We start from the raw sequence: 24,014 nt of genomic DNA, 5'->3' as shown, positions 1-24,014 counted from the left end.
AACTTGCTCTATAGCTCTTCACACCTGTGCAGTAGAATATGTGGGAAACCATACTGTGGCTGGTTTGGGCAGATGAGACTTAAAGTGTGAATGGCCCTAAGTGTCACCGTGTAAATCACACCCAGCAATCAATCACAGCCCACAGACCAATAACTCAGGCTGCAATTCTCAAAACTACTGTATGTGTCAGACAAGAGGCAGTGCTAAGTCTCAGTAAAATTTAGGCTACGGGTTAAAGGTGCTATGCACTATATATTGTTGTCATTGCTCCTGTGTATTGTATTGTTTCACATCCTGTGTATTTTTCTTTTTAAGTATGCTTTTAAATGACTACTTCACAACTAATATCATTTTTTTCTCATATGGATGTCCCATTACAGTCACCTATGAACCCTTTTGATTCAATAAATCTGTAACAACAAGAACAACAACAATAATTTGTGAGATGGCGCCTAATGTACACAGAAGTATTTTTATTGTTAAACATAAACATATCATTCAGAATTTGTACAATGTACTACTGAGACTACAAAGCATTTTACACTGTCACGCTGGTTTAGGCAGGAACTTCAGAGGGATCTAACTTAGTCTCAGAGAGGGATAATTTCACATGAGAATTTGACAGTGTGGTGTATGTATGTGGTCGATGCAGAAGTTGTCCTGTGTTACCCATCACAGATGATAGTATGTTCCTTTGATGCACTGATCGTTTATTTCACATGGCAGAGGCAGAGAATGCTGGAAATATTCACATTCATATGCAGAAACCCATGCCGAAACCCACACTGATACCCTAAGGTATACTGTGGAAAATACAGGGTGGACATTTCTTGTATTTTTGGGACAGTGTGCAATGAATAAGATGAAATGTTTGACCACATGGCCTGCAGAGAACATTGTATTTGATAACTCAACATTACAATTTCATCACAACTTTCTCAGTAGAACATATTCTGATAAAGTGAGACAGTGTTGAACTTGCTATCATTATGGCGAAAGCCAGAGGCATCTGAATCATATCTACTTGCACTTTTGGTAGGACATTGTATAGTACTTCAGATTTTGTTCATAGTTAAAAAATTGCATAAACTCTTCTTCTTTTATGAAATCTTGATAACACTCAGAACTGTGTCTTGACTATAATATTTTATAATATATGGTGCATATATTTCAGAAATTGCTCTGAATTTTGAACACATGCTTTTTTTGTTATGGCTGTTGTTGTTATTTTGTTCTCTAAGTCTGCAACTTTGCAGTGCTTTAAATCAAACAAAAACAAACCGTGTATTAATTGCCTTTATGTTGATCTTACTGATGATCCGCCAGATGTGTCAAAAACACTTCAAGTCTGTTGAACTATTTTGGGCTGAGTTCTCAGGGTTCTAACAGGTGCACTTTATAACTTGAATCAATATGTGATGTTGGGTTGCATGAATTTATGCTTATAGTGACAAAACTGCAGTAGAGACGTAAACACTTAGTCGCCTCAGTAAGACACAGTCCTAAACAAACACAAAATAATTAGGAGTTGCTGTGTAGTGAATGCTATCATCCCACTTTGTACATGACAGTAATACTGTATGTAAAATGCAAGTGAGCCTAAATCTACAGTGATTTAGGAGAGAGTGATTTTAAGAGATGCCATACAGACATAGAGCAGGAGGCAAAAACCACACATTTAGCTCTCTTGGGACTTGCTGTGTCGAATTCTTTCCCACTTCACACAAAATGAATAAATGTGTTTCCTAGGAGAGAGCTTCCCTAGCAACAGCACTCCCCTGCCAGCCAAGCTGTCATGTGACATTGACTCAGAAGAGAAGCTGTATGCATGTGCTGGGATATTACTGTTAGGAACTGACTGTGACCATCAGTTGTATGTACTGCCATATCAAACAGGCACAATGGGACACATTGTTCATAGTTGTTCATAAAATCAAACTGTTCACAACACAGGTGCTGCTCAGTCCTTTTATTTAATGTGAAGTGGATGTAGATTGCTTGAGTGGTCAGTAGCTTTATACATATTGCACACTGGTACATGCAGATACAGTCACTTCATATGACAGAAAACTGAATTTATCCTTCATTGTGGAGTTGTTTGAGTCCAAGACTCCAGCTATCTTACTTCAAAAAATTGACTTCTGGCTTTTTAAAGTTTCTGTGACGTGCTCCTTAACATCTATTTGTAAAAAAAAATAAACAAACAAGTAAGTAACCAAGTTGCGTCGAAGTGGTGTAGAACTCCACGAACCTCATTAGCATACTAAAGTCTTTTAAATGGCCCATGTGACATGACAGCGAAAAAAGTAGGATTCATTTTACACACATGCGCAGCACACATTGTAGTCGCCTGGGGAGCCATATTTGCATTAACTGACCGCTGTCGAGGATAGGGGGGTGGATGATACTCATTCAAGACTGGGCAGGTTACATTCGATGCCATACGAATTTATACACTGGAAATTGCATCCCCCCATCAGGTTATCTTTGAGAAATCGCACAGTTCCAGGAAGGATTTAAAGAATTTGATAAGATGTCGAAAAAATCTCATACAGTTCACATGGCTCTCAACGTCCAATCGGAGCGTAGCTGACGTTGCTCTCAGACCTGTTCTTTGTTCTGGACTTCATGAACTTATCGACAAAAATGCGTGGATATCGTCAATATCGGGATTGCTTTATTTATTACAGAGTCTTTATATGCACGGAGTTAACATCGTTTTAAAGATTTGTTTAAGGATGTCTTGTGTTTGATTATTATGTTTCATGCGTTAGTTCGTCACATGACTTACCCTCCCCCACGTCGATCCAATGAATGGGGAAGAAGAAGTCGGACATGTTTGAAGAAAATGTGTTGAATAAAGAAACGTGGCTGAAGACAAGAAGAAAAAGATATGTTTCACGTATGGGGATTTCATAAAGACATTTTGATAGAAAATGTTTTACGAATCCGTAGAGAACGACGATGACTGATAGGTCTAGAATTGTTTTATGTTGCACAAAGTTAAGCAATAGTTTATCTACTTTTAAATATTTAATTCAGTGTTATCCTCATATTGTTTTTGGCCTTGTTTATATTTGATCGTTCATGCTTCATATAACGATTGCGTTGCGGAGTGGCATTGCAACAGATGTCACCTTGGTGGTGGGGGATGGGTGGTATCAAACTTAGTAATCTTTGCAGTTAATTAATTAGTTCCTTGTAATATCGTTCGGATCCAAGTGTTTGAGTAGTTCATGTGTTGAGTTATTTAGTTCAGATGGATACAGGGTATGTTTCGTGTTTGATTTGGTTGCTAATTAGGGTTAATAACTCCAGAGGAAATCTATGCATGTAGTCTGAAATGAGACGTAGTCGGGAATTGCTCAAAAACGATTGAATGTGGTTTGTTTTTGGGAGGGGTAGGGGGACATCTTTTAACATCCCGTAATTTATTTAAATAGCACTGTCAGTTTGTGGCCTAGAAAAGATCACTGAAGTAATTGGATTGTTTTCGTTCATTTGGAATTTCGTTGCGAACGTGAATATTTAATGTAATCAAATACTTTATTTTAATGTGTAATTATTGGTCGGTGTCGGTCTGTGCCTCGTTTAGGCTTACTCTCAAGCGGAACTGTAGAAGAGAAAATGCTGTGTCATTTAATGGAGGACACCCTTGTCCTAGGCCATTTCGCTGAAGGAGGAACCATTTTTACAGCTGCAGCTGATTTGGTGCATTTCATGCTGAAGTTGTGTCAGTCGTTTTAATGTTGAGTCAGAGACTTGAGTGCCATCGACTGTTTCTGAATTATTTGTCTCTGTTCGTTGTAACGTAGTTGCAGTTGTTACGTTTCTATTTGTAAAATAACTTTGACCCCATTGTCTATTAACGATACTAGGCATGGGCAGATTGGATTGCATCAAATTTCACATCCGATGCAAATAAACACTTGGAATTTCAGTTTAAGATCGTTATCAATTGTTCAGGTGTCGTTGCTTAGAGTGGTTTCTTGTGTTGAATATTGCTTTCCTCATACAATGGCATAAGTGTGGGTTTCGGGTGTAGTCTCGGTATTCCAAAATGGCGACTCTGTTGATGTGGACTTGCAAAATGCGGACTCAAGGGTTATTGGGTGGGTGATTCCTGGATGCGTGTAGCGTTTGTCTGATACGCGTGACTGGATCAGTAGACCAATGGCTAATCAAGAATCTGCCCTGTTCGCTCGCGCCTTTGCCTCACTAACCAATCAGTAAAGTCTTTTTACCCACGTTGACGTAATGCAAACCAGTAGGAATACTGTAGTAGTGGGGATGGTCCTTGTCCCAGAGAGACTATTGTGACAGCCATTCGCTGAAATTTGCTGTCGACTGTTGGCTTTTCAAACCAATGATATTATGCGAGCTGCTTGATCGACAGGATCTGAAAATTATCTAAAAATGTGTACAGTCTGGGAGACGCAGACCGAGGCGTGGTCTTCGTGATGAGCGGTAGAGATTGCGTATAGAGAATGTGTGGGCGTGCACATGTGTGAGTGCGTTAGCCAATGGAGTTTGCTGTGGGTTTATAAAGAGTCGGGTGGAGCTGTTACGTCGCCATTTCGCTGGTGCAGTGAACGACTGGCTAAAGGAAGTGAGAGGAGAATAGCAAGGCGAATTGGAAACCTAAAAGAACCGGTCTTTAAACAGAATCCGGATCCATCCTGATGGAGACGGCCATAAGCCCGCCCCTTGACAGGTACCGATCGGAACTATTGACTCTAAACTTGAGATCTGCGCTTATATTGTGTGCTCTGGAATTTCAAGAACTTTGGATTTTCGCTGTTTAAAATCAGAGGAATAGACGGCTGCCACACCGGGTTACTGACTGGAATTACAGTTAGGGTTACGTCGCTACTTTCATAGTTAATTTCTCATATTCAACGTCGGTTGCGATCATTGAGGACCGCAACGGGGTCTGTATTTTATTTAAGTATTTATTTGTATGATGGGTGAGATTTCAGAGGCTCCAGAGTTTTACAAAGTTATGAAGAGGTCATTAAACCACCTCTTCTTTGCGCTCCATTACCGCTCTTGCATCGTGTGAAATCGCTGTGTTGAGTGAGTTGCTAACCTGTGTTGAACTCCTCAAGCAGTTTTCAGTGTTCCTTGCGTTATGTGATTGAAACAAGGACTTTGGAAGTTCTTCTACTATTATATAGATAATCTAGTTTGTTTTGAGGCCTTTGGTCAATAAGGTTCCATCCGTATAAAACTTATGCAAAACACCTCAATGATGTGTGTGGTCTCTGTCGGTGTTGGCTGCGGTCGGCTCTAGCTCAAATTGGCTAACGTTAGCTGCTTCATATGCTAACTGAGGTAGTAGCTCTTGTACAAGCAACAAAGAGCGCTGTAAACGGAACCGCGCAGACCTGCGTTGGTAGTATTTCTGTTCTGTATTGCAAGTTGTCGTGCATTACTGTATGACGTTACTTGCATTACTGTAGCCTTTACTGCTGGTAGTGGTTTCGGTGTAAAACCTCGTTTCACTGCTTGCATTATTCTAGCGAGTTGACTAACATTGAGGCTGCTTCGCCATTAAACCAGTGTTAACTTGGCAAAGGCTAGATACACCTTTTGAGTTCTGTCGAGATCCACAGGCCCGATGGCTGTAAAGTTGATTGTAGCGGAGATGTAGTCGGACATATCTATTGCCTAATGTTTGTTACCAGCTGGTAGTAGCGATGTGGTCAGTTCGAAACATAATGTGGACTTTACTTGGAGATGGCCAGAGGCAAGTGGCTCAACTGATGGATTTTTAGTTAAACACTGCATTAACTGAAACGAGTATTAAACAGGGTGATATTGCTCATAGAACACGGTTGAGGGCGAGAGGAATCTTGTACAGTAGTACAGGGCAACTGATTCGACAATTTTTTAGCGTTTTGCACATGTCATTCTCTCTCGCAAGGCTGGTCAGTTTTCAGCGTGGTTTACGGTGTAGACTAACCGTAAACCACCGAAGACACGATCTTCTGATTCAGGGTAGCCTTTTGTTATTGCGCAACTCCAGTGTACCCACTTTCCCCCATCCCGGCATAATCACATATGAAAAGTACGTCTTGTAATGCTATTCCCTCGTGTGTGTTTTTCTTTTTTTGTCAAACTTGTATGTATTCATACATCTCCACATTTTCTATCAGTGACAGTTACAGATGCCATGTATAGTTTAATTGAATATTAATTTACGTTGGAATTTAGACAGTAACGGGAGACGAAAAGGTAAGATTAGCACACGGAGGGTAAGCACTTAGGAGATTTGGCATGTCTGGCATGTAACTGTCTGTAAATTGCCTGTATGCCTATTGGTGTAATTCATATGGTTTGTTTTTTCTGTATTTCTGACAATAAAATGTTTGCAACTTCAAAGTTTCAAAACTTGTTTCATTCTGTATTTGCTGATCCTCAGTGGTGGTAGCACCTGGGCATGTAATTTAATGTTACTGTAATTGTTTTCTGTGCTAACTCTCCACCGTGGCTGTTCCAAAATGTCAACTGTTTCCAAAAAAACTGATGCACTTCAAGGAATTTTACTAATTTTTGATTTTGTGTTGGAGAGTTTCACAGATCTAATTTAACCATTTTAAGGCATAGCCTCACTTTTTGGACTGCTGTCATTACTGCACTGTGTTAAACAGTGTAATAATGTAAGATTTGTGGACATGGAAGGACCATGTGAAAACCGGTGTCAAACCCCTACCTGTGATTTGAATTTAATTCGTCATCACCGAAATTCAAATGCCATTTGATCCTGTAAGTGCGACACTTTTTTTAAATTAACATATTAAATGTTGCGGAGTGTACTTTGATTGGTGGGCAAGGTAAGTGGCATTCCCCCCTGGGAATGTGCCCCTCCCTGCATCTCTCAGGTCAAATATTTGGTAGGGTAGGAGCATGTGACCCCTGTGAATCACAGAGCAGAGTCAGGACTGGGCAAGCCCCCTTACATCATTACCACTCTCCCTGATGAGCCACTTCAGGTGGTCCAGGTGCCTTTGGAGGAAATGAATTATTAAACAGCGGGGTTGTAAACAGACAGTGAAGCTGTAAAAATTGACTCCATGAAGCGGACACTTTTGCATTACACAGGTTTCTAGATAGTCTAGACACATTGGATCTAATACTCTCCTCAAATCTCCCATCTCTCAAACACAGAAAAACATAATTCTGGTTCCTAACATATTTAAAGCGATCAAGTTATGTTTAGAGCCAATGCAGAAATGAATGTCGGTCAGTGTTGTGACCTCCTGTTTTTCTGATTTGTAAAACAAGTCTGTTTTTTATTGAGATGTAGATAAATGGACACAGTGATTTGGGGGGGGGGGGGGTTGTGTGTGTGTGTGTGTGTGTTGTGATTAATAGAGCGGCTATGTGGCATTGTTTTGTGAATGATCTGGGCTCGGGGAGGGGAAGAGATGTGATGAGGGTGAACCCTGGGGACATAATGTTCAGTAGACTCATGTTTACAGACCCTGTCGCTCATCCACCGCTGGGCAATCCAAGGGCTAAAGTTTGTGTTGATGTTACTGTCTTTCTCAAACACACTGGATAAACAATATGTTTTCAGTGTAGTTTTCACAAACCATTCCCACATTTCTCAGTTCACCATCAGTGTGTCAGTGGGACACGTCTGATCACAACTTCACTTTGACCTCGCTGGTATCTGGGCAGAAATGTCTTTGCAAAGGTGTGTTGGGATACTCTCATGTGTCTGTGCACCAACACACACACTGCAGTTCTTTCACAATGCTAGAAGGGTTTTTCATGGCCTTGGATACTTTGAAAGCAGTTTCTTTTTCCCACCGTAGGCCTCATCTATGCCGATGGCTGAAGGAAGCGTTGGTGGTGGGCTGGGTTTGTCACTATGGTTATGCCACCCTAGCAACCAACCAAGAGCACTTGTTAGCTTTGTTGCCAGGCAACAAAAGGGAAATGGGCAGTAAAATGTGTGTTATTGTTTTCCCTGCGCTAAACCCCACTGGTGTACTAGAGTAAACGCGTACAGTGCAAAGATGAAGAAATGTTCTGCATGCAAGAATGAGATGAGACTGCAATGAAACATTTTCCATTTCTCTGACTCCCTTTTCCATCAGGTCTTATGTACTGTCTCGGATAAGGTAGTTTTCAAATGCAGTCAGTCAACTTAAACCTTGTCCAGGAGAGCAGCATTATTGTCATTTTTGAATAGAAAGACAACTGTTAAACAAATAGAATGACTTTTAAAGAGGAAGGACTTACACTTTACCTAGTCCTTACTGTAGTTTTAATTGCTCTCTAACAAAACAGCCTCATACCTTTGCTGTAGTTAAAATGGCTTTTTAAGGTGACTGGTCATTTTGTCTTTTCTCGCTGCAAAGATGAGTGGATACCTTAGAGGTTATTCAGAACTTGAATATGAGTTTTGAGTCCCAAAGATCAGTGGATACCTTAGAGGTTAATTAATCTCCTAGCAGAGAGTGCAGTGCTCTTCCTGCTTTGGACATCGTAGCTGACAAGTCACTTTTTACATGAAAATGTTTATGTGGCAGGAACAATTGGAGAGCATATGTAGTCAGTCCCTGCGACCCTAATTAGGATAAGCGGCTTAGAAAGTCAATGAATGGATGTAGTCAGTGAAGACACAGCCCTACTCTCTGATTGGACACAGATTTCAGTACAGATGTGAGTCACCGGACAGTCAGTCTCACTCATGCCATCAGGATGCTGAAACCACACCCACAGTTCGATGGTCCTTTTCTCCTTTTCTCCACTTGCTAGTGTGTGACTATGTTGTGTGTCGTAGTATCATAGTACTCCCTCCCCCCAGCTTAAATGAATGTAATGCTGATTTGGCTTTTGTTGCTTGCTTAGCTAGTCATGGAGAGTGACTCAGTATTGGGCGCATCCCTGTCGGGAAAGGCAGTTTTTTGGGGGGTTGTGGGGGTTGTTTTGTGGAAATAGATATGAGGATTTCCAGCTCATTGTCAACACTTCAGCTTTTCCACCATCTCATCATCTTTCTGTCATCTCATTCACTTTTCCCTCTCTAACAGTCTGTCATGTTTAATCTGCACTCTTTTTATCTTCTACCTACTCATACTTATCTTCCCCTCTGCTCTCTATCACCACTATCCTGTTGTCTGCTCCTGGTTATAGCCTGCCTTCCCCTCTTCATTTTCTGTGCCTTTCTTTTCTCTTTATCTAACTGATCTCTTTCTGTCTGTTGTCTCCTTGTCCACCTCATTCATTCTCTGTCCTCTATGAATTTTCTTTTATTCATTTGTCATGATCTCTACGTGGAAACGGGTCAAATTCTTCCTCTCCTTTCTCCTCTGCACAGCTCTTTGGGCGGGGCCGACTTGGGCTCCCAGGCCATCACGCTGATGGAACCGGTAGGGTCCACTCCAGGCAAACGAATCAGAAAGCCCTCGATGCTCTTCGAGGGTTTCGAGGGGCCAGCTCTCCCACACGCTCTTCCCGCCGGTCCCCCCCAGCCTCCCGTGCGAGACCCCAGCCGACAGGGCCGAATGACCAATCAGCTTCAGTACCTCCAGAAAGTTCTGGCGAAGACACTGTGGAAGCACCATTTCGCCTGGCCTTTCCATGAACCTGTGGACGCAGTCAAACTCAACCTACCCGTGAGGACCAACCTCTTTTTCTTCTTCAACACCAGTTTAATAAGTTTAGTATAATTTGAGCAGGAGAGTGTTTGTTTATACCAGGCTTTCTTTTTTGACTCTCTCTTCTCTGTCTCAGGACTATCATAAAATCATTAAACAGCCCATGGACATGGGCACCATTAAGAAACGACTTGAGAATAATTATTACCGCAATGCAAGCGAATGCTTACATGACTTCAGCACCATGTTCAGCAACTGCTACATCTACAATAAGGTTAGTCTACTCTATACTCACACACACACACACACAATTGATTTCCAGAGGCTAGTTAAATACAAGTCGGGGAAAGACTCTTTTCAACTTGATTGTTGATCTTGCCGGAGAAAAAGTTACTGAAAATTTCCTTTGCGTATGATTGGCCAGGTGCCTCCCAAAAGGGTTTTAATTTGAAACTGCTAATAACATAAAATTGCTGTCATGCCTGGGACACCATCATTTCTTAAAACAAGTGCCAGTTAATTATGTTTTTTTACACATATGATTTGTATATACATTAGCATGATTCAGTGGGTCTGTCTGTTGGTGCTAACTCTGTATCTATGGCAATGGTCTCCTAGCCAACGGATGACATTGTGCTGATGGCCCAGTCTCTGGAGAAGGCCTTCCTGCAGAAGGTGGCCCAGATGCCCCAGGAAGAGATTGAGCTTCCTCCACCCGCCCCCCGGGGCAAACCGGGCAAGCCTCCCAAAGGTCGCAGAGCCACAGGTCAGAAACGTGAGAACAAGTGGACTTTGGTGGGGGACATGGAAAGAGAGAGAGAGTTTGATTAAAAATGAACGCGAAAGAAATGCCATTAGTCTGAATGTACACGTTAACATTTTTCTTCTCTCTCTCTCTCCTTCAGTCTCAGGTGGAATAACCACAGTTCACCAGGTCCCAGCTGTCTCATCTCTCTCTCAACCGGCATACTCGCCTCCAACACCGGACACGCCCGACTCTCTCCTGTCCACTCCTCCTCAGACCCTGCTGGCCAAGAGTCTGCCCCCCACGCCCCTCAGCACCCCTGCCATTCTGGGCCTACCCCCCACTCTGCCCACCACCAAGGTAACTCCCTACGCTGCACCAGCTCACCAGATTTTCCATCTTTCTCTGTTACCTTATGATTGCAGAGTGGTGCTGAATTTGGGTTAGGTTTAAGAAAAGATGATAATATACAGTTATATATAAAGACAGTGATATTCATTGATATCCATGGTGTTTGGCTGGTTTTGTGAAATGTTCCATTAGATGTTGCATCATCTAATATAATCTCACTCCTCTTGCTCTCCCTCCTGCAGAAGAAAGGTGTAAAGAGAAAAGCGGACACCACCACCCCCTCCACCCTGGCCCTGCCCCTGGGCATGGGCGGCCTGGACTCCCCGCTGTCTCTGTCCGTGCTGGGCGTAGACCCTAAGCAGAACATGTCTCTGGGGATTGGCATGGGGCGTGGCAGAGGTCTGATGGGGGGCAAAGCCCCGGTGAGGCGCGGGGGGAGCGGCCGGCCCATCAAACCTCCACGGAAAGACCTTCCGGACTCTCTGGTGGTGCACAAGCCCGCACGGCGAGGTAAACTCAGCCCACAGCTACGCTACTGCAACGGCATTCTCAAAGAGCTCCTGTCCAAAAAACACGCTGCTTACGCCTGGCCCTTCTACAAACCCGTCGACGCATCGTCTCTGGGTCTCCATGACTACCATGAGATCATCAAAAACCCCATGGACCTCAGTACTATAAAGGTATACACACACACACACATGCGCACATACACATATGACTGCCTCAGCTTAAACAAAAATACTCATGTGCCTCGGCACGGTGAAGGCACACACACACACACTTGCATGAACACAACACTACCACAGCATCATCAAAAAGCCCCACAGGCCATAACTCTCACACACATGCACATGTTCACACATTCACTAGCACAAAGAGACACACACATACTCACACACTATCATGACAGCAGCCCTGCACGCAGTTATCTCAGACACACACACATGTTCTGTCTGTCTGTTTTTGTCATTCTCACACACACACACATACTCGTATACTTTACAGAAATAAAATGTGTTGAGATCTGTATGCTAACCTTTCCCCTTCTCTTGCCCTCCACAGAGGAAGATGGATAGTCGGGAATACAGGGAAGCCCAGGAGTTTGCATCAGACGTGCGGCTCATGTACTCCAATTGCTACAAGTACAACCCTCCAGACCACGACGTTGTCGCCATGGCCCGCAAATTACAGGTCAGCCCCCAGTAAAGCCAATGCCGTCCTGACTCACTGTCACTCACAAATCCTGTTCCAGTCCACTCTCACTCACCAATCCTGTCCCAATCCACTTCACTCACTGATCCTGTCCTGATCCACTTTACTCACTGATCCTGTCCTGATCCACTTTACTCACTGATCCTGTCCTGATCTACTTTACTCACTGATCCTGTCCTGATCCACTTTACTCACTGATCCTGTCCTGATCCACTTTACTCACTGATCCTGTCCTGATCTACTTTACTCACTGATCCTGTCCTGATCCACTTTACTCACTGATCCTGTCCTGATCTACTTTACTCACTGATCCTGTCCTGATCTACTTTACTCACTGATCTTGTCCTGATCCACTTTACTCACTGATCCTGTCCCAATCCTCTCTCATTCCTGCATTTATGGGTGGGGCAGTTTCTCTCTGTCACAGAACGTACATTTGCTTACATTCTCACTGGAGCCAGAGGTGGCGTACTGAAGAGCTCTGATTAATTTGACAGTGAAATGTTCAGCACTACACCATTTACAAACCACTTCATTACAGACAGTCTCTTCCCGTCTCTCTCTCAGGATGTGTTTGAGTTCCGTTTCGCTAAGATGCCCGACGAGCCTCCGGTGATGACGTCCGCGTCCCTGGGCAGTGGCTTGGGCAGTCATTCCTCCTCGTCCTCATCCTCGTCTTCCTCCTCCTCCTCAGAGAGCGAGCCCAGCAGTGAGAGTGAGAGTGAGAGCAGCCCCAGCTCAGACAGTGAGGAGGAGAGAGCCCATCGCCTGGCCCAGCTGCAGGAACAGGTGTGTATACAGGTAGAGACTCCGAAAACACATACACACACACACACACGTAATATAGCCCTCACTGCGCACACTATCTGCTCTTGCTACAAGACGAGCTGAGTCTTTTAAATGTCTGTTTTCCTCATTCTCAAACTGAAACAATTCATGGTTTGATGCCAGTAGTGTGAACACTCATAGTCGGTTAATTCAGTTTAATGACCCTCCTCATACAACAGACACCGCTCGTGTGTAAAGTTTGGTTTCAGCTGTGGAGCCACACACAATTACTGGAGCTGAAATTTACAATAGTCCCTATAACCCATACTACTACCCTTACTGTGACCATTCACCTTTGACCTTTCTGACCTCCAGCTGAAGGCGGTGCACGAGCAGCTGGCTGCTCTCTCTCAGGGCCCCATTATCAAGCCCAAGAAGAAGAGAGACAAGAAAGACAAGAAGAAGAAAAAGAAGGTGGAGAAGCACAAAGGAGGTCGCAGCATGGCGGAGGAGGACATCTGCATACGGCCGGTCAAGACGCCCAAAGTCACTAAAACATCCAAGAGCAAGAGCAGCAAAGCCACGCCCACGCCCACGTCCACGCAGGGCAAGAAAGGCGCCAACAAGAGCAAAAGCAAGTGAGTGTCCAAACAGGCGGGAACAGGTTCAAAGGTCAAACTCGTCAGAGGTGTGATCTGGCCTCCCACGTGCCCCACACTCCTATATAGCAAGGACAACCCCAGATCCAAGATATTCCTCAACTAGGCTGATCTGGTGGCTTTGAGCGGAGCTTTTCAGGGGGGGTTGTAGAGTAGCTGAGGAGGGGATGAAGGCACTCGTTATGAAGAAGAGTACTGGAGTCGTCATCTGTTAAATCAAAGGCTTTATTTTCGTTTCATTCATCCTGTTTTTATTTTATTTAAATCCCAACATGTCACATGTTTCCTAGTCTTAAATGCCCCCACTGAATCAGACTAGTGACAAAAAGTTTATTATTTTTTGTGTATGACTGTGTGTGCGTGTGTTTGTATGTAAGACTAGTACTATTTATAATGACATATATGCATATGTTTCTATATAAAGATAACTTTTTCTTTTAAGAGGTTTCTATAATCAGTTAACCTTGGTCAATTGTTAAATGCTCTTTCTCTCTCGCACACACACAGGTCATCTAAGAAGGCGGTGAACTCCTTCAGCCAGCCGCCGCCTCCGCTCTGTGACTCAGAGGAGGAGGAGGAGAGCAGTCCCATGAGCTATGATGAGAAGAGACAGCTGAGCCTTGACATTAACAAGCTGCCCGGCGAGAAACTGGGCCGGGTCGTTCACATCATCCAATCCCGCGAGCCCTCTCTCCGCGACTCCAACCCCGAGGAGATCGAGATCGACTTTGAGACTCTCAAACCGTCCACGCTACGGGAACTGCAGCGTTACGTCATGACCTGCCTGAGGAAGAAACCACGCAAACCCAACGGTAACTAACCAAGCCGTCACAGAGAACCTGATGGGTCTGAAAGAACCGGTAGACCAGTCCCAGTCCCAGGCCTTGTCGGGTGTGTCTGCAGTGTTTTGACTCAGAGACTTGAGTAACTCTGACCCAGTAGTGCTTTTGCATTAAGCGCTGACAGTATATTGTACATACTTTGGTCGTGAGTGCTGGTGGAGTTGTATGTACACACCTGTTTTTTTTGTTTTTTTTCTTTTTCTCATTCACCTCTAAACAAAAGAAAGTGGATCAAATTTTAAAACTGTAAGCCCTTTGTTTCTTGTTTGACACAGTTTTTGGAGGTGGTAGGCATGGATTTGTAATGACTGATATTTGCTCTGATTGTTGTCTCACTGGGAACTGTTGCCATGGAGAATGGAAAAATGTAGCAACCACTGTTAACTGAGTGACAGTAAATGTAAGCAGCAGCTGTTGGCACTCTTTATCGGTGAAGAGGCCCCTCAGGTTTTTTTTATCAGGTTATATGAATTTCTCTATAAAATACTATTTAGGGGCTTAGACAAGCATGACTTCTCTTCCAGCTTTGTAAGTCATGTCATGGCAGAGGTGAAAAAAAGGCCCAGGTCTGTGGTCAAAGCAGGCAGGCAGGCCCCCTCACCCTCTGTGCTTTGTGTACATATGTGCACATTTGTGACCTTGGGTTTTGTGGGTATTTAATTGGTTTGCCACGCTCGTATGATGAGTTTTATGCGTGATGTGTTTTGTGTGTGATTCTGTGTGTATGTGTGTGTACATGGATCTTTGTGTGTAAGTATGAACGTATGTGTTTAAGAGGGGTTTTGCATGTATATGATGTTAGCGTGTGTGTCTGTGTATGTATAAGAAGGGGTTTTGTGTGTGTGTGTGTGTGTATGTATAAGAGGGTTTAGTATGTGTATGATGTTAGCATGTGTGTATATATATGTATAAGAGGGGTTTTGTGTGTGTGTGACGTTAGCGTGTGATTGCTGATGAAAACTGTGATTGTTTTTCAGTGATGAAGAAGGGCGGGGCAGGAAAAACCCGTGAGGAGTTGGCTTTAGAGAAGAAGAGAGAGCTGGAGAGGAGACTACAGGACGTCAGTGGCCAGCTCAACTCTGCAAAGAAACCTCCAAAAACCAAAGGTAAAGAATGCGCGCACACACACACACACACACACACACACAGAATCCGGTGGCTGTGAGAGAAGTTTCATTAATATGATGTGTTGATGAATAGCTAATAATCAGGTTACTCACAGACTCATGACCCATGTCTCTCTCTCTCTCTCTCTCTCTCTCAGTGGAAAAGCCCAGTGCAGTGGAGCCCAAACCTGCAGCCTCTCGCCTCAGCGCCAGCAGCTCCAGCTCGGACTCCTCCTCCTCCTCTTCCTCCTCATCTTCCTCCTCAGACACCAGCGACTCGGACTCAGGCTGAAGACAGTGCATAAACACACACATACACACACACACATACTCAGACAAGCACACCCATGCACAGCAGTGATGAGAAAGTCACAGCAGTTCCTGCATGGAATCACACTGGAGACAGAACTGACTGCTAAAAGAGAAAGAAGGATAAGTGGAGAAAGAGAACGAGAGAGAGAGAGAGAAGCTTCCTTGTCTCCTGTGCTTCTTTAGCATTAAACGTGTCTGAGAGAGGAAGACGGGATCCGTTTGACAGAGACAGATGGAGGCTCTGGTCTCAGGAAGAGGGAGGGGTGGCCAGATGAGGAGAGGACAGGTGGGCAGAGAGAGCACCCCAAGTCTCCTTCCATACCTTTCCTCTTTAAGGACACGTGTCCCCCGTCCTCTTCTCTTGACTTTGTATACGTGTGTACAGAGATGTTCAGGTCTATACTTTCTTTTATAAAGAAGAATTGTAAGGAATCCCCCATAGGGGAGGCAGTGACAAAGGTCTGGGACTGACTGCCTTTGCTTTCTGTTTGTTTGTTTGTTTGGGGTTTTGTTGTTGCTTTTAGTACTTGTTTTCATAAAGAAACAAAGGGGTAGAGGGTAAGTGTGGTTAGTTTTGTTTTTGTGAGTGTGTGTGTGTGTGTGTGTGTGTGAGAGAGAGTATGTGAGCATGTGTGTCGATGTATGTTAAAATAGGTTCCTCCACCCACTGTCTACACAAACTTGTCATGTGATGTTTATAATCTCACTCATGGTTTTTCATCTGAATGGAGCTCTTCACTTGTTAAGAGAGCTGACGCCACACAGTAATCTGCTTCCAGAACTTAAGATCACAAACTTGAGGCAAATCTTTTTCTTTTGAGGCTGAATCTGAATCCACCTGATCTGTGACATGGTTGAGTATCCTAGTAACCGTGGCCAAGTGGCCAGCTCCCAGCTGTGCCAGTCATTTTCCTTTTCTGGGAAGCAAGCAGAACAAACCAACAACGTGGCATTTTCTCTTTTTGTACTGGGAAATTGAGTGGGTTTTTGGGGGGGATTCAAAGGTATGGACATGTCTCTGTCTATTAGAATTGTGTGTTGTTGTTTTTTGGTTTGTTTATGTGTTTGGGGGGGGTGTTGTAAACCTTTGAAATAATCTGAGTTAATGCCCATCTGCTTTGTTATTTATTACCTGGCTGGGAGTTTCAAAGGCATGATTGTTGGGCCTGCAACAACCTGGTCATTGTAGAGTTAATTTTCATCTGGTGATTCATTATCTGAAAATAGTAGGCTACTACAGCACAAAACTGTGTAGCTGTGGGACACCCCCCCCCCTTTTTTTAAACAGGAGAATCTGTTTAAGTTACACAGCTTTGCATTGTGTGTCTGTTAATCATGTTTACCTACCAAATGTTTTTCCCCTCTTCATATCCCCCGCTAAGTTAATTGTTGGTTTTTCTCTGTTTTTCCTCTTTGGAATCAGATCGTTGTGGGTTTGTTTCTTTAAGATAATTAAAAAAACAAAAAAAACAACTTGGACAAAACCTCAAGCTACAGCCATGGTCGATCTCTGCTTAGGGGGACTAGATGCTGTTGTGTGACCATACTTTTCATTTGACAAGTTGTATATAAATAAAGTGGGTGAGAAGTTCGTTAAATATGTCTCGAGTGTGTTCTTCTCCAGATGACTGAAATGTGCACTGAGAGAGGTCAGTTTTCCCCCTCAACTATCAGTATCATAACAGAGAGGAAGGAAAACAACTTTACAGTTTTTAGAGCAGTTTTTTCTGCCCAAATCCAGTCTTGGGGGGCCACCACCTTGCTAGTACTCAATCCATTGAAACCATTTTGGTATTTACTAAGTTGCAGAGTGCATGAATCCCACATAACATGTAAAAATCTGCTAAAACAGTGACAGCAAAAATAAGCAAAAGTATGGCAGTACACCAATGGCTTTTTGGTGGACTCGGGTTCAGGGCAGTCTCTACTGGCACAGCTGTCATATTTACCTCTGAGTACACAGCTGTCATTAAGGACAAGTGAAACACTAAAACAGTTACTCTCTGTGTTCTGAGTCCTCTTCACCCTGAGCAGGTGTGTTTACCTGAAGACTGGAGTACCACTGAACTGCATAACCAGCAGGTAGTTACAGTCATGCATCACCAGGTGGCAGTATTCATAAGTCTCAGGTAAGTATCAGCTAGATGCTAGTGTGGACAGGTTTTTTTTTTATTTCTTGTTAAACTAACCCTACAGGCCATCTTCGATACGTCTGAGAAACAAAATCATACTGTAAAAAAACTACTCAAATCTTTACACTAAAATTCTGCCCTTAGTGAGGCATTCAGTTCCTCCGTACTTGACTAAGGCACTAATTGCAACTGAGACCTACCTTGGAATGGTCGAGCCTAATTTTCATGCATAGGCTTGTTTGACCCATTCATCACACATCCCTTCAAGGTCACTGTGGAGTACTGTTGGAGAGCAGTCTTCAAAAAGTTGTGCAGCTAAATGTTCGGTTTTGAATCAGGCACTCGAAGACAGTTGCATTTTTTTCCCTTCATCACTCCAGTCAGCCTTGGGCTGGGCATTTAAGATTACTGACATCTTTAAAGGCCAACTGCTGTCTCAGTTCATATAGAAACTGGGAGATTTTCCTCTGAATTTAACAAACTTTACTTTCTATCTCTGCCCCCTTCTATTCCCAGCACAGAGAACACCCCCCAGTTTCTGCCACTGCTGTGTTGTGCAGTTGGAATATCTACCTTACAATGCTGAGTTTGCAAAAAACATGCTTAGAGTTACATTAATTAATTTAACTGAAGCTCTTACAAGAACATATATTTTTTTTCTGTAGGTGGTTAAACATCTTCATAGCAACCGAGGGGTTAGCTAAAGCATGCATGGGGAGAGGACTGTTACATTCTGGACTCAGGCCCATAACCCTAACCATCCCACTATCATCTTGTTTTAGGCCTTTGTTTCTTTCAGTTTTTATTTATCTACCACAAGAGCACAGAGTCTCACGTGCTTTTGTTGTCAAATATTTTTTTATTTGAATCAATTAAGATTCAAGCAGGGCTCTTTCTGATTAAAGGGCCTTCATCCGTCCATACTGATCAATGGAGATTAGAGCAGCACAGTTCAAACTTTCGACCAATATTTGCCATAAAGTCCGTTCAAAGTCACCTTCAACGTGTTGCTAGCCTCCTTGATCCATCTCTTTCTCGCTTATTCATCCGATAGGTGGAAGAACTGCCTAGTTAGGAAAGGGTTCTCACGGTCCACATTCTCCATTCCTTACTAAAGGTCTAGACTCCACTGGATAATCAGGGACTGTTTCCTAATCAGTGGCATAGCTGTTTGTTTTGATTGGCTCTCTCGCTATGAAAGACCTGTTTGAATAAAACCTCCTGAACTGTTTTCACTCTTAAAGTTCTGGCTCTAGGAAAGCTTATCTCATGACATGCTTTCAAAATGTGTCATTTCAGGCTTTTAAATATGTATAGGTCACAGCCAACCCCCCCCCTTGTCTTAAAGTGTCACAAAATATCTACAAACATGGCTGATGGCTAGGTGTGTTTCTACATCTCATAATCTCTATGTAAAGCCTTTGAAATATACTAACCAAGAAACCAGCCTAAAGGCTAATGCTTGTTGAATTTATCTTGAAATCACATGAACAATGGCAATCCAACACAAATTTTTTTGATATGATATTATGGGTGGTAACCCTCAGAGACCGCAATTTTTTCAACCTTAATCCTCAAGTCAAATTAGTGACATACAGATATTTGATTTGTTCAGACCAGAGTTTACAACAATAAAAGCCATGAAAGGGAACAATGTCTTGATGCCTTTCACTGCCACAATGTATGACCACTGGCTTTTTCTTCCATTTTGATCCATCCAAATGGTGTGGATGAGAAGCACTTCAATCAAAAGTGTGCAGAAGTGAAAGAGCAAGCCTAATCAGTTCTGGACTTTGACGATAATTTACAATAGCTTGTCCCTATATTGACATTTTGCTGTCTGCTTCTATCCAATTTTGCTCAGAATCCACCCAGTCAACCCAGTGGACTACTCAATATATTAGCACTCCATCTAGATGGATTTTTATTTCTGTGGTGTTTCAAGTAAAGCTTGTTGTTTGCACTGGACACAAGGCAATGAATGTAGTGCCACAGTAAGCTTGAGAGGAAATATACATTATTTTCTCAGTGTAAAGGTTCAAAGAGATTGATTGTGGGTGAGTACCTAACCACAATGGAAAAAATAACAACTGAATCTGTGAGGGGGTTTTTGTTGTTGTTGCTGCTGTGGCTGTTTAGTGACTAGACTTTCAATGTATTTATGATTTTTACCAATTACACTGAAGAACAAAAATACACTGAAAGTTCATAAAATTTACAATAATAAGCAGCTGCTTAACACCAAATGTTTTGCTGTGCTGTGTAGGAAAGACAAAAAGTTGAAAATATGCAAAACATAAAACGGACAAATTGTCTATCGAAGCTTTTTTTGCTTGCCCTGCCAAACATGTTGTAAATACATGACAAGTTTATCTGAGACAGATAATGATAGCTAATGATAGCTGAATCAAACCAGTTTGAAATGAGATAAAAAAAAATGCACTAGAAACACCATTTTCAGTCTTAACTCAATTTTCACCTCATATGTACTTAGTGTGCCTCTGCCTTTGATGGCAGAAAAAGCTGGGAATGTCTTTTCTTTTCCTGTCTCAGACAGTTAGACATTTCAGAATCTGGTTGACTGTGAGCACAACTGTGAAGACCTCTCTGACATGGTCTATAAAGTTTTTCTGATCTTCAACAAGATACTGTTGTCTAACTATGATTCACACCTGCAGAAATATGTGGGCTATGATCAGTTTGGCATTAAAATGCTGAAAAATTCAACAGTCAGTCCTGGAAAATGGCCCAGTGGAAAGCTAAAACTGATATGCTGTGTAGACGTAGAGCAAAGGAACGCTGAGGAAAAAGAGATAAGAGAGAGAGATGGATCTGCAGGGGGAACCAGGGACATATGATGAATATATAGATATAAATATATTTCACTGAAAGTGGCCATTATCTGAAAAATTGTCAAATACAATTGTCTTTGAATTAAAATATTTAAACAGAAATCTAATTATGTGGCCGATTTCTGGAACTATTTGAACACAACTCAACAGCAACTAAGAAAAATGTCAGGATACAAAACCCACAATATAGTCAAACTTAAGCAAGTTATAAAAAAAAAAAAAAAAGATATTTAGAATGCACAACTTCACAGAGGAATTACCCCAGGTAACAAAAAAGAAACTGATAGAAATGTACTAGGAAAATGTGTTTGTGAATATACCATATGTTAAAGGATCTCTCTTTTGTTAACAGTTATTTTCTCTTATGTAATGTCTCCTCAGGTCACAGTGAAACCATATGGGGAGGCTCATTGTGGTTTCCTGACCATGCTAGAGTGCCTTGTCTACAACTTCTTCCCCAAGGACATCAGGGCCACCTGGCACATAGACAAGACAGAGGTCACAGAAGGGGTGACCTCAACTGATGAGATGGCCAATGGGGATTGGACCTATCAATCCCACTCATACCTGGAGTTTCTTGCTCACCATGGAGAGAGAGTGAGCTGTAGGGTGGAGCACAGCAGTCTGGAAAACCCCTCAGAGGTCTTCTGGGGTGAGCACTGCACCAGGAAAGTGGTGTCAGACTGCCACAATTCCAGCACCCTGTGACTTTCTGTATTATGTATGCTCACAGGCTGATGTATGTGCTGATCCAAAATGATGGCTCATTATGTTAAACTCTCAACCGATATTGCTGAATAATGATTGGTTAGAGGATGATACCTGACTATCCAGCCGGTGCCTGTGGAATGCAGGGCAGAACCTTTACAGTAAGGATCATTCCCAGCACAGTTGTTTTCTCTAAACTTTCATCCATCCAACTATATTTAGAATAGTACTCTAGAAGAGAGGATGCATAGGAAGGGTGTTGTTAAAGAAAGGAGACACAAGAGATTCTGCAACATCTTCAATACTGTTATCATCAAAAGCCATTGTGGGGCCCTATGTGAAGCAAAGGTAATTAATTACAATTTGGTTTGGCCAAAGCAAGACAAGTGCCGTCTAGCTTTTCTAAAACAGAAATAACATTCTTTACGTGGTCAACTGTTTAAAAGTTTGCAAAACAGAATCATTTTTACATCAGTACACTATTAGTATAAGAAACTCTTTTTGCCCACCATGGTTTATGATTTTTTGCATTGTTTTGCCAAAGTTCCTATTGTTAAATTCATTTTGTGTGCTGCTATCTCAACCCACTGTCATTAATTCCATCTTTTCTGTCAGGAGATGGTTGTTAGTTCCAGTTGTTGCTAGGTAACATGACCTGAAATCTAGTTTGAAAGGAATGTTTCACAACTCCAGCAAAGACATTGTTGCAAGATATCAATTTGTTTTACAATCCAGCACCAGGACAATCTAAACTATGGGTCATGTATGTAGTGTTGATAGAGCAGAGGTGAACTGTTGAAACTGCAATGATTTATCTTTGCATTTCACAGAGGTTTCAAGACATCATGAAGAAGTTTTAAGACATTGTGAAGGTCCTTTTAGTAAATGACTTCAAATCAGCACAGATGCTGTTTATCATGAACAGTTACCCACTTGTTTTGTCTGATGCACTGTATATTGACACTGCAGTTTTTCTCAGATCTGTATCTGTATCGGCTCTCAGTGCTGCACGCCCGTTTCTCTGTTCTCTTTAAAACATGCTTTCTTAAACTAATCTCCACTGAGCGTGTCCCACAAAGGGTCAGACTTGGTGGGAAGGAGTTTTTTTTTTTAATTTCTATAAATTATCAGGTGTTTCTTCAAGTTCTTTTTCCATCCAATCACATATTATCATTTCAGTGTTAATTTTGACGGTTGATTTTGATTTAGTCTTAGTTTTAGTCTTTTGATCATTATTAGTCTTAGTCTAGTTTTAGTCAACGAAAATTATACAAGTTTTAGTCAAATGAGGTTTGTGGTACAGTCGTCCCTCAGTATCTGTGGGGGATTGCTTCCAGGACCTCCGCGGATATCAAAGTCCGCTGATGCTCAAGTCCCTTATATACAGTTGCGTAGTTTATAACCTATGCACATCCTCCCTTATACTGTAAATCATCTCTAGATTACTTATAGTATCTAATACAAAGTGAATGCTATATAAACAGTTTTTATACTGTATTGTTTAAGAAATAATGTCACGGAAAACAGTCTGTAGCCTACGTGCCCAGTACAGACGCAACCATCGTATGCCTATGTGACCGATCTGGTCTGACACTTTTAGAACCCTGCGTTGTATATTTGTGTTGTATATTGTGTATAATAAGACGACAATCTCTGGTTAACCAACCAAGGGGCAGGATTTATTCTTTCCTGATCACAGCGTCCAGCCAACTGTGTGACACACAAAAACAGCAGTACAAAAACGTCATAAAGCGATCGTCTACATATACCTGTCTCTAACAGAGGAGCGAAACAGAAAATTAAACCACACGATAGACGCGTTCCGCCAGCCTAGCCCGAGACCGACGACTAGCATTCTATGCAGAAGTACTGTACACAATAAATAATAAAGAAAATGCACACGCATATGAAATAAATATTACAACAACAAAAAACAGCATCTGTGACCTGTTCAAGCTAAGATTCTCACATCCGTTTAGCATTTCTACCCCCGCTTTACCATGCTATCAGCATGAGTACCGGTGTAAACCTACCTCTCCTCATTACAGCGTCCATTCGACTGAGGACAAACCCGCGAATTTACAGAGTAACGTCACAAGATGTCAGAGGTCACACAACAAAAGTACAATAAATAAAATAAAAGCTCCCCAAAAGAAATACATATACATAAGCATGTGTATACAGAAAAACAACAAAGTGCATACAGAAACTGAAAATTGATTATTGGTGAAATATAAATGCATTATATTTACACATCGGCACCTATCTACATAGTATGTCAGCAACAACATAACATTTCCTTTCTTTCAACACTTTCAGCGTGGATTCAGCGTAGTGCTTGGCCCGCAATAAATTCAACTTTTGCTGTCTTGATTTTTCCCCCCTTTCTGAATATTTTCGATCCACGGTTGGTTGAATCCGCGGATACTCAGGGCCGACTATATTTTCCCCCACCGATTTTGCACCCACATTGTTTGCACTGCGTTTTATTTTCAGTTGTATTACAGCTAAAATGTGTCCACAGATCCGTTCTTTTTCTTCTTCCGAGAGTAGCCATGATTTGAGTTGCCAAATTAACCTTAATAAAAATGTTTATTGTTTGATTTCCAGAGGAGGGGGGATATATAGCGAAATTGATTGTTTATTCGTCTGTTTCTGACATAATCGTCTTCATGTTATTCGTCAGCGAAAATGATAATGTATTTCGTCGCAG

At 42.3% G+C, this 24,014-nt stretch overlaps 2 protein-coding genes across 3 annotated transcripts; both read left to right on the top strand.

The window, feature by feature from the left end:
* The first annotated feature begins 2,374 nt into the window (after positions 1 to 2,374).
* Positions 2,375 to 17,168, top strand: brd2a (bromodomain containing 2a). 2 transcript variants are annotated; one of them, XM_030789733.1, is made up of 12 exons: positions 2,375 to 4,714; positions 9,335 to 9,632; positions 9,751 to 9,888; positions 10,233 to 10,380; positions 10,520 to 10,719; positions 10,953 to 11,390; positions 11,773 to 11,901; positions 12,490 to 12,711; positions 13,066 to 13,328; positions 13,857 to 14,161; positions 15,169 to 15,297; positions 15,456 to 17,168. In XM_030789733.1, exons 1-12 carry the CDS (start codon positions 4,683 to 4,685, stop codon positions 15,587 to 15,589), a joined length of 2,436 nt encoding a protein of 811 aa, XP_030645593.1. In that variant the 5' UTR covers positions 2,375 to 4,682; the 3' UTR covers positions 15,590 to 17,168. The 2 variants fall into 2 exon arrangements, with proteins under 2 accessions (XP_030645593.1, XP_030645587.1); XM_030789727.1 differs by having other exon boundaries at positions 12,490 to 12,723.
* Positions 17,169 to 17,484: 316 nt separating this feature from the next.
* Positions 17,485 to 21,301, top strand: LOC115827236 (HLA class II histocompatibility antigen, DQ beta 1 chain-like). Its single transcript, XM_030791083.1, is given in 4 exon segments — positions 17,485 to 17,490; positions 20,303 to 20,447; positions 20,450 to 20,539; positions 20,946 to 21,301. Coding segments are annotated over 4 exon segments (597 nt in total).
* Positions 21,302 to 24,014: the final 2,713 nt, after the last annotated feature.

Source organism: Chanos chanos, chromosome 1, assembly GCF_902362185.1.
Source record: "Chanos chanos chromosome 1, fChaCha1.1, whole genome shotgun sequence".
NCBI classification, from domain to species: domain Eukaryota; kingdom Metazoa; phylum Chordata; class Actinopteri; order Gonorynchiformes; family Chanidae; genus Chanos; species Chanos chanos.
The sequence above is the reverse complement of the archived record's forward strand: the minus strand, read 5'-3'. Positions and strand labels throughout refer to the sequence as shown.